This window comes from Ranitomeya imitator, chromosome 6 (assembly GCF_032444005.1).
Source record: "Ranitomeya imitator isolate aRanImi1 chromosome 6, aRanImi1.pri, whole genome shotgun sequence".
In the NCBI taxonomy this organism is placed as follows: domain Eukaryota; kingdom Metazoa; phylum Chordata; class Amphibia; order Anura; family Dendrobatidae; genus Ranitomeya; species Ranitomeya imitator.
The window spans coordinates 432,841,770-432,855,734 of NC_091287.1; the positions used below are offsets into that span (position 1 = coordinate 432,841,770).

General features: G+C 42.8%; 1 protein-coding gene across 3 annotated transcripts in view; it reads left to right on the forward strand.

Annotated features, from left to right (window-relative positions):
• LYN (LYN proto-oncogene, Src family tyrosine kinase) overlaps nucleotides 1-6,106 on the forward strand; it is a 126,254-nt gene extending 120,148 nt beyond the window's left edge. For 2 of the 3 annotated variants that reach the window (XM_069731363.1, XM_069731366.1), the window contains exons 12-13: nucleotides 1,112-1,243; nucleotides 4,078-6,106. In XM_069731363.1, the coding sequence (XP_069587464.1) occupies nucleotides 1,112-1,243; nucleotides 4,078-4,280 (335 nt within the window). In that variant the 3' untranslated portion in view covers nucleotides 4,281-6,106. The remainder of the gene's footprint in view (nucleotides 1-1,111; nucleotides 1,244-4,077) is intronic. The other variant, XM_069731365.1, reaches the window with a different exon arrangement.
• The last annotated feature ends 7,859 nt before the right edge of the window (nucleotides 6,107-13,965 follow it).

Consider the following 13,965-nt stretch of genomic DNA (forward strand, 5'->3'; position numbering starts at 1 on the left):
TCTCCCATCCCCTTTATTAATTTTGTTGCCCTCCTTTGTACTCTCTCTAGTTCCATTATATCCTTCCTGAGCACCGGTGCCCAAAACTGGACACAGTACTCCATGTGCGGTCTAACTAGGGATTTGTACAGAGGCAGTATAATGCTCTCATCCTGTGTATCCAGACCTCTTTTAATGCACCCCATGATCCTGTTTGCCTTGGCAGCTGCTGCCTGGCACTGGCTGCTCCAGGTAAGTTTATCATTAACTAGGATCCCCAAGTCCTTCTCCCTGTCAGATTTACCCAGTGGTTTCCCATTCAGTGTGTAATGGTGACATTGATTCCTTCTTCCTGATTCTGTTTTATCCTCTATCACGCTCTTCCATTAATTAAGTCTGCTTACAGTTCAATGAGCCGGACTTCCCATTTTTTTTTTTTGCGTGATGGAATATGAATGCTGTTGGCAAATCTTTAAGAAGATGTCACACACCAAGCTTCACATTTGCCCCAAAGAAATTGTGAAAGTATAATCCATACAATATATTGATTTCCACACTCTTGAAGTATTGCAATGTGTTATTGACAGCCAGGCTAACAAATGTACCCCACCAATATTCATGTCATTAATTATAGATCAACCTCCTTGTATTTAGAACAGTCAGTAGCTTGGGTCCATCCAACCACAGCCATATATTGGTGCCATAATCCCTAAGGATATGCCGTCATGCGATGAAAAAAAGTCACACGCTTAAAAGATTTTCTTACAGATTTGCTACCTATTAAACGTTATCCCTTATAAAGGTTGAAATTCCAAGTGAAAATCTGCAGAAAGAATAGACATCTTGAATATTGAAATTGAGCACTATCTTATCAATTCCTGCAATGATCTTTATCCCAGCTTATGGAAGAGATATGTTAATATCTCATGCATTTTGATGCCGCTGTAATATGCTACCAGTTTTTCTGCCTAGAAGTCCAGGATAAAATTACTTCCCAAGAGTCCGAAGTAAGAAAGCACTATAGAAATAGTGTATTGTACCATTTAGCAGCACACAAGGAATCTCTTCTTCTTCCTTCTATTTTATATGTCTTTTTTTTCACGTTTGTGATTTAATATATTTGCTGTTTCAGGTGCAAAGTTCCCTATCAAATGGACCTCCCCAGAAGCTATCAACTACGGTTCATTTACCATTAAGTCAGATGTGTGGTCATTTGGAATTCTGCTGTATGAAATTATAACATACGGAAAGATCCCATATCCAGGTGGGTGTTTAAAGGGGTTAACAATTTATTTATAACAGATAATGCAGGAAAAAAAATATCCAATGCAAATGTAATGCCTCAAACATTTAGAATAAATTGTTTCAGTCGGGCAACTACTTATAAAATGCCCATTTATAAAGCAACACTTTACACATGCATTAAAATACGTAGACAGCCCTTCCATTTCTTAAGTTTGGGGGTTCATAGATGTAAAGGGATTCTGTCACAAGGTTTTTGCCACCCTATCTGAGAGTAGCATGATGTAGGTGCAGAGACCCTGATTCCAGCGATGTGCCACTTACTGGCTATGTTTTTTTTAATAAGTTTTCTCTGCTGCAGATCTACCATTTCTCTGAATGCTGAGCTCTGTATAACTCTGCCCGCAACCTTGATTATCAGCTTTCTTTGTACACTGTGCATAGGCAGAAAGATGCCAATCCAATCTGGTGGCGGGGTTATACAGAGTACATGGCAGCAGGTTTGCTAATCCTCTGGTGATAATCTGCTGCTGATAATACTGATTTTATCAAAACTACATCAAGCGGCCAAGTAAGTGACACATCGCTGGAATCGGTCTATATCATGCTGTGCTCAGAATAGGTGGCAGGAATTGGATTACAGATTCACTTTAAAGAGGTTGTCCACTACTATTACATTGATGCCCTATCCTTAGGATGGGGCATCATTGTCTGATTGGCCAAGGTCTGGCACTTGGCACCCCCGCTGACCAGCTGCTGAAGGTGCCAGCAGCGGTGGCCGTCGGCCCGGAAGTATTTACTTGGGGAGCTGGTAGTCTACTTGTAGTGGTCGGGGCTTCTTGTTGCACATCCGCCTCCTATTAAATTGATTAAGAGGTGGATGTGTAGTAACCCACGGCTGCCACTATCAGCCAGCTCCGCAAGCGAGTACAGCCGGCTGATGCCCACCGCCGGTGGCACCGATTACAGCTGATCAGACCCAGCCGATCAGACATTGATGTCCTATACTAAGGCTAGGACATCAATGTAAAAGTAGTGGACAAACTCTTTAAGGCTGCAAGAAGACACGTCTAACTGAGTTCAATCTATAACCTATTGTGTTGTCCCAGAGGAAATTGTTGGAGATTAGCCTGCCATCAGCTAGTCATCTAGGCATCCAACAAACTAACGAGTCACCCCATTAATGAAACAACCCAGTAGGACTTACAGTCATGGCCAAAAGTTTTGAGAATGACACCAAAATTATATTTTCACATGATCTGCTGCCCTCTGGTTTTTATTAGTGTTTGTCTGATGTTTATATCACATACAGAAATATAATTGCAATCATATTATGAGTACCAATAGGTTATATTGACAGTTAGAATGAGTTAATGCAGCAAGTCAATATTTGCAGTGTTGACCCTTCTTCTTCAAGACCTCTGCAATTCTCCCTGGCATGCTCTCAATCAACTTCTGGACCAAATCCTGACTGATAGCAGTCCATTCTTGCATAATCAATGCTTGCATTTTGCCAGAATTTGTTGGTTTTTGTTTGTCCACCCGTCTCTTGATGATTGACCACAAGTTCTCAATGGGATTAAGATCTGGGGAGTTTCCAGGCCATGGACCCAAAATCTCTATGTTTTGTTCCATGAGCCATTTAGTTATCACCTTTGCTTTATGGCAAGGTGCTCCATCATGCTGGAAAAGGCATTTTTGGGCGCCAAACTGCTCTTGGACGGTTGGGAGAAGTTGCTCTTGGAGGACATTCTGGTACCATTCTTTATTCATGGCTGTGTTTTTAGGCAAGACTGTGAGTGAGCCGATTACCTTGGCTGAGAAGCAACCCCACACATGAATGGTTTCAGGATGCTTTACAGTTGGCATGAGACAAGACTGGTGGTAGCGCTCACCTCTTCTTCTCCGAATAAGCTGTTTTCCAGATGTCCCAAACAATCGAAAGGGGGATTCATCAGAGAAAATGACTTTGCCCCAGTCCTCAGCAGTCCACTCCCTGTACCTTTTCCAGAATATCAGTCGGTCCCTGATGTTTTTTTCTGGAGAGAAGTGGCTTCTTTGCTGCCCTCCTTGAAACCAGGCCTTGCTCAAAGAGTCTCCGCCTCACAGTGCGTGCAGAAGCACTCACACCAGCCTGCTGCCATTCCTGAGCAAGCTCGGCTCTGCTGGTAGTCCGATCCCGCAGCTGAAACAGTTTTAAGATACGGTCTTGGCGCTTGCTGGTCTTTCTTAGGCGCCCTGGAGCCTTTTTGACAACAATGGAAGCTCTCTCCTTGAAGTTCTTGATGATGCGATAGATTGTTGACTGAGGTGCAATCTTTGTAGCTGCGATACTCTTCCCTGTTAGGCCATTTTTGTGCAGTGCAATGATGGCTGCACATGTTTCTTTAGAGATAACCATGGTTAACTGAAGAGAAACAATGATTCCAAGCACCAGGCTCCTTTTAAAGTGTCCAGAGATGTCATTCTTACTTAATCATGACTGATTGATCGCCAGCCCTGTCCTCATCAACACCCACACCTGTGTTAATGGATCAATCACTAAAACCATATTAGCTGCTCCTTTTAAGGCAGGACTGCAATGATGTTGAAATGTGTTTTGGGGGTTAAAGTTCATTTTCTGGGCAAATATTGACTTTGCAAGTACAGTAATTGCTGTTAAGCTGATCACTCTGACATTCAGGAGTATATGCAAATTGCCATTAGAAAAAAATGAAGCAGTAGACTTTGGAAAAAATAATATTTGTCTCATTCTCAAAATTTTTGTCCATGACTGTACATGTAGGCTCAGTTAAGAAAACTATGCAGCAAATATGTTTGCTATCATCATGTACCTTTTTCTTCGTATTTCTTTAGGGATGAGCAATACAGACGTGATGTCTGCGCTGCAGCGCGGCTATCGATTGCCACGCATGGACAGCTGTCCAGAAGAACTGTATGATGTCATGAAACAATGCTGGAAGGAGAAAGCTGAAGAGAGACCAACATTCGATTACTTGCAAAGTGTCTTGGATGATTTCTACACCGCAACAGAAGCGCAGTATCAACAGCAGCCATAGATCACGGACAAACCCTCTCGATACTGTGTGCAAATACTGGCGATTCTCTAGATCCTGATGTCCAGGAGTGTACTGTGCTTTACAGTCTGATGTGCAGGCGTTAGATAATATATGGGTACATTACATGCGGCCGTTAGCTTCAGGCTGTATCCATGTGTGTGTGTATATAATGGACTAATTTAATCTGTTTTCTTTATTTGAGTATTTAAAAGATTTTCTAAGGCCTAGCTGTGAATTTCCACCTGTCGCCTATTGCAGCATGTACAGCCATCTGATGGGTTACTGCAGTGTAGGAGAACACGTAATTCATTCTTCTGTGATCTGTTAATATATAAGCTGAATAGAGATACATGTAAAGGTTTGCGGAACATTGAGATTGCCTGATATTTCGTAAGTGGCCACACTGTCCGTGCCGCTCACCTAAAGATAATGCGCGTGTCATATATTATGTCTGAGGTTACTGCAAATGCCATGCACATAGAAAGAAAGCTAAAATAAGGCTGGCTGGGACAATGCCGCAGGTTTATCCTATGCAAAACTGTTAATGACCTATTGTGAGTAAGCCGAGACACACTCTTGTCTATTGCAGATTTACATGCTGGGCAAATCCCTGGTTAGTTCAAAGATATGAGGTTTGCTAAGTGTTATACACTCAGGGACTGTAATAGAAAAACATTTGTTAATACCTATAATCTCCCGGTTATTGTATCAGAAGAACCCAAATGGTTCAGGAAGGGTCGTGCAGTGGAGACGTAACAGCTTTTTATTTTATTTCCATTTTTATTATGCAGATAATAGCAAAGTGTCTTTAAACATATGGGGCCAGAGAATCTGTTCCTGCCTCTCGCCCGCAGGCCATATTTCTTTTTTTTTTTTTAACGCCGTTCCACTTTCCATGTATTTTTCTTGCCTTTGGAACCAATATTTGATGCACAAATCCTGTATTAAACACACAAGTACTTGGTCTAAGGATGCCTCAGTTTGCTCCTGAAAGTGGCAGAAAATAATCCAAATTTTACCAAATTTGAACCACTTTTGCAAGAGAGCGACTCTCCCATTCTTTTATGTAATCCACCACTAGTCCAGGTCAAACTACCCCTACAACATCTCTGTGCCAAATTGGGATGTTCTTCAGCCGCCATTTTTACCCACCTCTACTAAAGTGTGTATTGTGCAGCATTGTGTAACTGTAAGGCTGTGTGCACACGTTGCAGATTTTTTGCATTTTTTCTATTCGCCACGACAGCACCCACTAGAGAGAGGGGATCCGCCCCTAGGAACAGGAAACCTACAGAGAGATAAAAGGGGCGGCCCCCCCTCGCTCCTCAGTTGGTTTCCTGTTCCCAAGGAGGGAACCCTCAGAGAGAATCTCTGCAGCTAAGAAGAGGAAAAGCTCGCCTGGAACACAGCCTGTACGTCTCTGCTGAGCGACAGGGGCCCCAGAGCGAGCATCAGAGACGGGGGTTCCTGTTGGTTCCCCCCTCATCTGGATACATCAGCATGCCGGGATCACAACAGTCTCCCTGTTGGGAGACGGTTGGTTTTTGCTCCACCGCCTAAAGAATCCCCGTCAGCACACCAAGTAAGTGTCGCTATGGAAAGCGCTTACCCTCCGGCCACAGTGGGGCATGAACGGCCGCGGTAGCAGGAGCTTCTCTTCCTCTGCAGCATAGAAGGAAGACGCGCGAGCGCACATGCAGGCGCTGTATGGTCGGCGTACCCGGATGTAAAGAGCAACTTCCGGGTATGCGGGGTCAGCTGAGCATGCTGGCGTGGACGCCTTGGCGCTCAACAGCGGTGGAGAGGACCAATAAAGTTAGTCAGGTAAAAAAAAAAAAAAAAAGGGGGGAGGAAACATGGGGGCGTGTATCCCTTGTAAGAACGGCTCTATATAAGGCTGAAGACACATGGCACTGTGCGCACCATGTCGTCTCAGGAAGATATTGAGCGCCCACTGGAGGTTGTAATCCTGCCTAGTGGTGATGCTAATAAGAAAATCAGCGGACACTCAAAAATGAGTGATTCCACGGATAAATCAGGGAAAAAATCGTCCCGTTCCAAACCCCAGGCCGACCAGACAACTCTGCAGCCGGTATATATTTTATTTTCCGGATAAGTGTATATATAGCTTCATATCTCTTACAGTAGTCTCCTCTGCTTGTGTCTTTTTTATAGGCTAAGCGGACTTCAAAATCTAAACATAAGCAGTGTAAGATATGTAATGAGCCCCTACCTGACTCATATATTAAGGAGCTATGTCAACATTGCATTGATAACACTTTACAGCAGGAGAGTTCGGTCAGGATGAATGACATACGTCTCATGATCCGGGAAGAGCTTCAGTCCTTGAGGGGTAGTCCGGCGGTTAATATGGAAAGGAGAAGTAGAAGGACTCTTTCACCTATAGCCGACACATCAGCAGAAAGTGGAGAGGTGGACTCAGACATCTCTCAGAGATTGGATTCCTCGGAGGAGGAAGATTATGTCTGTTTTCCTACAGACAATGTAAATAATTTGGTTAAAGCTGTAAGAGGAACAATGGGGGTGTCAGAGTCTAAAGATCCCCAGACACCACAGGACATCATGTTCGCAGGTTTATCGCAGCGAAAGGGCCAAGTATTCCCTGTGAATCAGGCCATTAAAGACCTTGTTAAAAAAGAATGGGCTAAAGGACAGAAGGGCTTTGTACCGGTATCATGTAAGAGGCGGTACCCCTTTGATGATGAGGACTTGGCAGTTTGGTCTAAAATTCCTAAAGTGGATGCGGCTGTAGCATCAACTTCTCGCCGATCCTCCTTACCCGTAGAGGATGCGGGCTCCTTGCCGGACCCCATGGATAGAAAATCAGACGCTCTGCTTAAAAGGTCATGGGAAGCTTGTGTCACGGCATTTAAACCGGCGATCTCAGCCACGTCCACTAGTAGATCTATGCTGGTCTGGCTGGAACAGTTGGACCAAAATATTAAGAGTGGTGTATCTAGGGAGAAACTACGTGCCTCTATTCCTTTGATTAAGGGGGCGGCAGCCTTCATTTCTGATGCCTCTATAGACTCTCTCCGCCTAGCAGCCAGAACAGCCAGCCTTACTAATACGGCACGGCGCGCTTTATGGTTAAAGAATTGGAAAGGGGATGCCCAGTCCAGGGCTAAATTGTGTACTATACCCTGCCAGGGTGAGTACCTCTTTGGAACAGTCTTAGACGAAATTCTCACTAAGGCAGGTGAAAGGAAGAAGGGGTTCCCTAATCCCTTTATTCCTTCTTACAGAAGGGCGTTCAAGAAGCCACCATTCGGAAGGAAGGGAGGCTTCAGGGACCGATGGAATAACAAGGATTTCAAACAAAGAGGAAATTTGTTCAATAAGCGCCCCTTCAAGCCAGCAGATAAATTCCGCTGATTATATTTCACCGGTGGGAGGAAGACTAAGACAATTTAGTAAGCAGTGGAAAGACATAACGGTTAATCCATGGGCCATTGATTTAATATCTTCAGGCCTCACATTAGACTTTATTAGAAGACCTCCGGACTCCTTCCTCCTTACCACCTTAAGATCCAGGCCTCAACAAGAGGCACTTGAAACCGAAGTTAAATCCCTCTTACTCAAACAAGTGCTGGTAGAGGTTCCATCTTCCCAGATAGGGAGGGGATTTTACTCTCCCTTATTTCTGATTAGTAAGCCTGATGGCTCTTTCAGAACTATAATTAACTTGAGAAAACTGAACTCCTTTATAAGACCCAAAACATTTAAAATGGAATCCATACGTTCGGCCATAAAAAATCTATTTCCAAACTGTTACATGGTAGTATTGGATCTTAAAGATGCTTATTACCATATTCCTATACACCATTTACATCAGCAATTTCTTCGGGTAGCAGTTTGTATAGAAGGGCAAATTCGTCATCTACAATACCGGGCAATGCCCTTCGGTTTATCTATGGCCCCAAGGGTTTTTACCAAATTGCTACTGGAAGTAATGTCCTTTTTACGGGTAAAAGATACCTTGGTCATTCCGTATTTGGATGACCTATTGATTGTAGGTAAGAACTCCCTACAGTGTGAGCAGAGGTTACAGGAGGTAGTGTCATCCTTACAAAACCTGGGCTGGCTGGTTAATTGGGAAAAATCTAGACTCCAGCCAGTAACGTGTCAGAAATTCCTTGGGCTCCTTCTAGATTCAGTTGATCAGATTTGCAAGCTTCCTGAGGATAAGAAAACTTCCATATTCGATAAAGTGTCCTTAGCGATCAGAAAGCGTAGTATGTCATTAAGGAATGTCATGTCACTACTAGGTTCTTTAACATCGTGCATTCCTGCGGTCCAGTGGGCGCAGTTCCATACTAGACATCTACAAAAATTTGTATTGGATGAGGATATTAAAAATAGAGGATGTCTGGATAGAACAGTTTTTCTAACGTCAGAAGTAGTACACTCCCTTATGTGGTGGTTGAATCGGAAAAATCTATCGAGAGGGGTTCTATGGGTAATCACTCCTTCTAGTATAGTGACCACAGACGCTAGTCCTGAAGGCTGGGGGGCACATTTTCAGGATCAATGGGTCCAGGGTCTTTGGTCCAGTTCAGAACTTAATAATTCCTCAAATGTCAAAGAGTTGAGGGCTATATACTACTCCCTACTTCACTTTCTTCCTCAGCTCAGCGGCTCACACACAAGAGTATTCTCCGACAACACCACTGCGGTGGCGTATCTGAACCATCAAGGAGGTACAAGGTCGGACAAACTCAGAGAAGTGGCTTCAGACATCATGGAGTTGGCCGAAGGTCATCTGCTATCCTTGTCAGCAGTGCACATCAGGGGCATAGACAATCTTCAGGCCGATTTCCTCAGCCGTCACACTCTTCATCAGGGAGAATGGATGCTGAACAGGAAGATTTTCAGATTAATAACAGCTCGATGGGGTGTTCCTCAAATAGACTTGTTTTCCACAAGAGCCAACCGTCAGGTCAGGAGGTTTGCCTCTCTATGCAGGGAGGACAAGCCGGACATACTCGATGCCCTCCAGGTACCATGGACATTCGACCTGGCCTATGCTTTCCCCCCATGGAATCTATTACCTATAGTAATAAGAAAAATAAGGGAGGAAGGCGCAAGAGTTCTGTTAATAGCCCCATTCTGGCCCAAAAGGCCATGGTTCTCATGGCTGAGGGCGATGTCAGTGTCAGACCCGTGGATTCTGCCTCAGTCCAAGGACTTGCTCTCTCAGGGACCATTCCTTCATCCTCAGGCAAAGGGCATGAACCTGACTGCCTGGAGTTTGAGAGGCAGTTACTAAGTATAAGGGGGTTTTCTAGTGGGTTAATTAACACTCTTATGAAGAGTAGAAAACCTTCAACTACTAGAATTTATGTTAGAATTTGGAGAAAATTTCTTCAATTCCATACTGCACAACTTTCATCTGAGGTTCCTATATTTCCAGTGTTGGAATTTCTACAAAGAGGTTTGGAATTAGGACTCTCCGTAAACACTCTGAAGGTCCAGGTTTCAGCTTTAGGAGCTCTTTTTAATTATGATGTTGCGGGTAATAGGTGGATATCCCGATTCATATCTGCCTGTGAGCGTTCAAGACCAATTAGCATACCGCAGGTGCCTCAGTGGGATTTATCCATAGTCCTGGAAGCATTGACACAGCCACCGTTTGAGCCTCTCCATACAGCCTCACTAAAAAATATTTCTTTGAAAACGGTATTGTTAGTGGCATTAGTTTCTGCTAGAAGAGTGAGTGATCTCCAGGCATTATCTATAGATCCTCCCTTTTTATCTGTAACATCAGATAGGATAATTTTGAAAACAGACCCTTGTTATCTTCCTAAAGTAGCCACTACTTTTCATAGAACCCAGGAGATCTTGTTACCTACCTTTTATGAGAACCACTCAACTCCAGAAGAAGTAAAACTTCATACTCTAGATGTAAAAAGAATTGTGCTAGCCTATTTAGAGAGAACCAGGGACTGGAGGAAGAGTAGGGCTCTCTTTGTGTCTTTCCAGGGTAAAACCAAAGGTACCAGAGTGACAAAGAACACATTATCTCGCTGGATCAGAGAGGCCATAATCCTGGCGTATAAAGCTGGAGGTAGAGATCCTCCAATGCATATAGGAGCACACTCTACAAGAGCCTTGTCGACTTCCTGGGCAGAAAGGGCGAATGTGCCAATAGACCTTATATGTAAGGCTGCAACTTGGTCTTCACCTAATACCTTCTATAAACATTATAGATTAGATCTATCCTCTGCTTCTGATCTGACTTTGGGGTATCGGTCCTTGACTCAGTAAACCCACCCAGTCTATAGTCTCTGAAATTCTCTCTAGTGGGTGCTGTCGTGGCGAATAGAAAATACCGGATTACGTACCGGTAATGCTCTTTTATAGAGCCCACGACAGCACCCTTTCACATCCCTCCCTTTTCTGTATATAGTTGCACGTGGTGCTTCTTTGGTGAGATGTAAATATTAGAAGAAAGTAGCATAAGGTTGTAAATATGTATATATATATATGAATATACCTGAACCTGTTAACTAAAACCTGGCGGCGGTTCCTCCTATTCTCTGTAAAACAACTGAGGAGCGAGGGGGGGCCGCCCCTTTTATCTTTCTGTAGGTTTCCTGTTCCTAGGGGCGGATCCCCTCTCTCTAGTGGGTGCTGTCGTGGGCTCTATAAAAGAGCATTACCGGTACGTAATCCGGTATTTTTGGCGCATACATTATGCATCCCATCATTTAGAATGCATTCCGCAATTTTTGTGCACATGATGCGTTTTTTTTCCGCGAAAAAAATCGGATCACGTTAAAAAACGCAGCATGTTCATTAATTTTGCGGATTTTTTGTGGATTTCCCACTATATTATTGCATTGGGAACCTCCGGAAAAATCCACACAAAAAAACACACCAAAAACGCAGTAAAAACGTATGCAGATTTCTTGCAGAAAATGTCCTGTTTTGCTCAGGAAATTTTTGCAAGAAATCCTGAACGTGTGCACATAGCCTAAGCGTCCCGTCAGCGGTGGCAGCATACTGTATGTGATCTCATTTCTTCCATTATGGGTGTATGTCATTACTTCGCTGTTTTGCTTTGGCTGTGAGCTACCTGAATTAATCACAGTCTCAGCGACTTTTCTAGACTTCACTTGAAAGTAATGTATATAATGTTTTTCATTGAGTATTGTGAAATATTAACTTTGTTATGGAAGTTATGCTTTTTATGTTGATTATAATATACATCATGCTGTATAAAAGGCTTGTTCAATTTTAAAAAAAGTCTTATGTAAATGTTACTGATAAAAAAAACAATAGTAAAGCTACTTCAATAGTAAAGCTACTTTTACCATTATTTATTTGGACTGTGCTTAAAGTGAATCTGTCATGATGAATAGTTTACAGGGGTTGCCTGGCTCAGTGACTGCAGACTTGTGAATCCCCACACCATGCGCACTGCGGGCTGTGAGGATTCTCCGTGCGGACCCTGGCTTCAAGTATGCTAACTAGAAGGGCGTGGCCTCACGCAATGCTCTTGTATTGAGCCAGGCCAGACCAGTCTAGAAGTCTAGTCGGAATGTGGCTGGAAGTTGCAAATCACATACTTGGAAGTTACACGACTCAGCAGCAGAGAATCCTCCCAGCAGCCTGTGGGTCGGGGCTTTATATGGTGCTCTGCTTATATATTCATTTGTATCTGCCCCCTATTTTGCATAATGCATATAATATTGTTGATAATAGCTCTAATGTTGTGGCTATTATGAGGCTTATAAAAACATTTTTTACAAACAGCAAAAATGGCATCGGTGCCTGCCCTTTAGCATCTGTCTCTTACCAGTAGATGCTATTGCACATGCATTAGCTCCATTTTTGTGGTGAAAAAAAATTTGGCTGCAGCAAAATGTAAGGTAAGAGATAGATGCTACTGCGCAGATGCCGGTGCCAAATTGCTGGATGTAAATCACAATAGCCACAATATTATAGGTAGTATTAATAATGTTACAAATCAACAATATTATCAAGAATGTTATCAACAATATTATATGAATTATGTAAAATAGGGGGGCAGGTCAGTGAAGCATCAGTGAGCTGTCCTAAGCCATACAGATGAATATGTAAGCACCAAAAAAAGACCCCACACAGGCCGTCCGGGAGCAGGACAATCTCATTAACTGAAAACTATAAATAAAGATTAAACAACCACAAGACGGATTTCATCAACCCAGGTATCATTTTAATCAGTATAACAGTGCCAACTTGACAGTGTCTGTAGGTTACTAGGCACAATCCTACTGACAGGTTCGATTTAGAGGGAATCAGCAGATATGGCACACCTCTTTACCTCCTTTCCAACATTGGGCGTAATAGTATGCCCATGTCGGATTCCCACTGTTTCCCCCTGTTTGGTCCAGGCTCCGGCGCTGAGCCCACACCTTTCCGGGCACATGACAGCTGATCCATACAGCTGACATGTGCCCACAACAGCCGCAGGTGGAATCGCGATTCACCCGCAGCTGTTAACTAGTTAAAAGCCACTGTCAATCTCTGACCCTTAACTTGCGCTTACCGGAAGCGCATAGCTAATCCAACCCATCGGTGACCTTGTCCCATGATCGCGGATCCACGATGGGTTGGCATGACAATCAAAGGTCTGCAGCAGACCTCTATGGTTGTCATTTCCAGATTGCTATGAGCGCTGCCCCTTGATCGGCACTCATAGCAAGTGAGCATTTCTGCTACACACAGGCAATCTGATCATCGCCTGTGTGTAGCAGAGGTGATCAAAGTACTGCAGCTTCTAGTCTCCCATACTATTGAAGCATGCAAAAAGTTAAAAAAAAAAAAAAGAAAATTTTTGAAAAACAGTAAATAATAAATATAAAAGTTCAAATCACCCCCCTTTTGCCCCATTCAAAAGAAAATAAAGAAAAATCAAATATACACATATCTGGTATCGCCACGTTCAGAATCGCCCGATCTATCAATATAAAAAAAAGAATTAACCGGATCGCTAAATGGTGTAACGAGAAAAAAAAAATAAACTCCAGAATTTCATTTTTTTTGTTTGCCACTACATTGCAATAAAATACAATAACGGGCGATCAAAAGATTGTATCTACACCAAAATATCAGTAAAAGTGTAAAAAAAAAAATAAGCCTTCAACCAGCCCCAGATCACGAAGAATGGAGGAGCAACAGGTTGCGGAAAATTGCGCCTTTTTTTTTTTTTTTTACATAATTTTGCATATTTTTTTTTTCCACCACTTAAATATAAAAGAACCTAGACATGTTTGGAGTCGATGAACTTGTAATGACCTGGAGAATCATAGTGGCTGGTGAGTTTTAGCATTTAGTGAACCTGGTAAAAAAAAAAAACAACTGTGGAATTGCACTTTTTATGCAATTTTACCGCACTTGGAATTTTTTTCCCGCTTTACAGTACACAATATGTTAAAACCAATGGTGTTGTTCAAAAGTTCAACGTACAACTTGTCCCTCAAAAAATAAGTCCTCACATGATCATATTGACCAAATAAGTTATGGCTTTGGGAAGAAGGGGAGCAAAAAATGGAAATTCAAAAACTGAAATACCCCTGGTCCTTAAGGGGTTAAAGTGTAACTGTTATTATGCTAATTCTTTATATATAAATGCAGTGCAAATAAATGCTGATAGTTGGGGGTAGGGCTGAGCGACTTT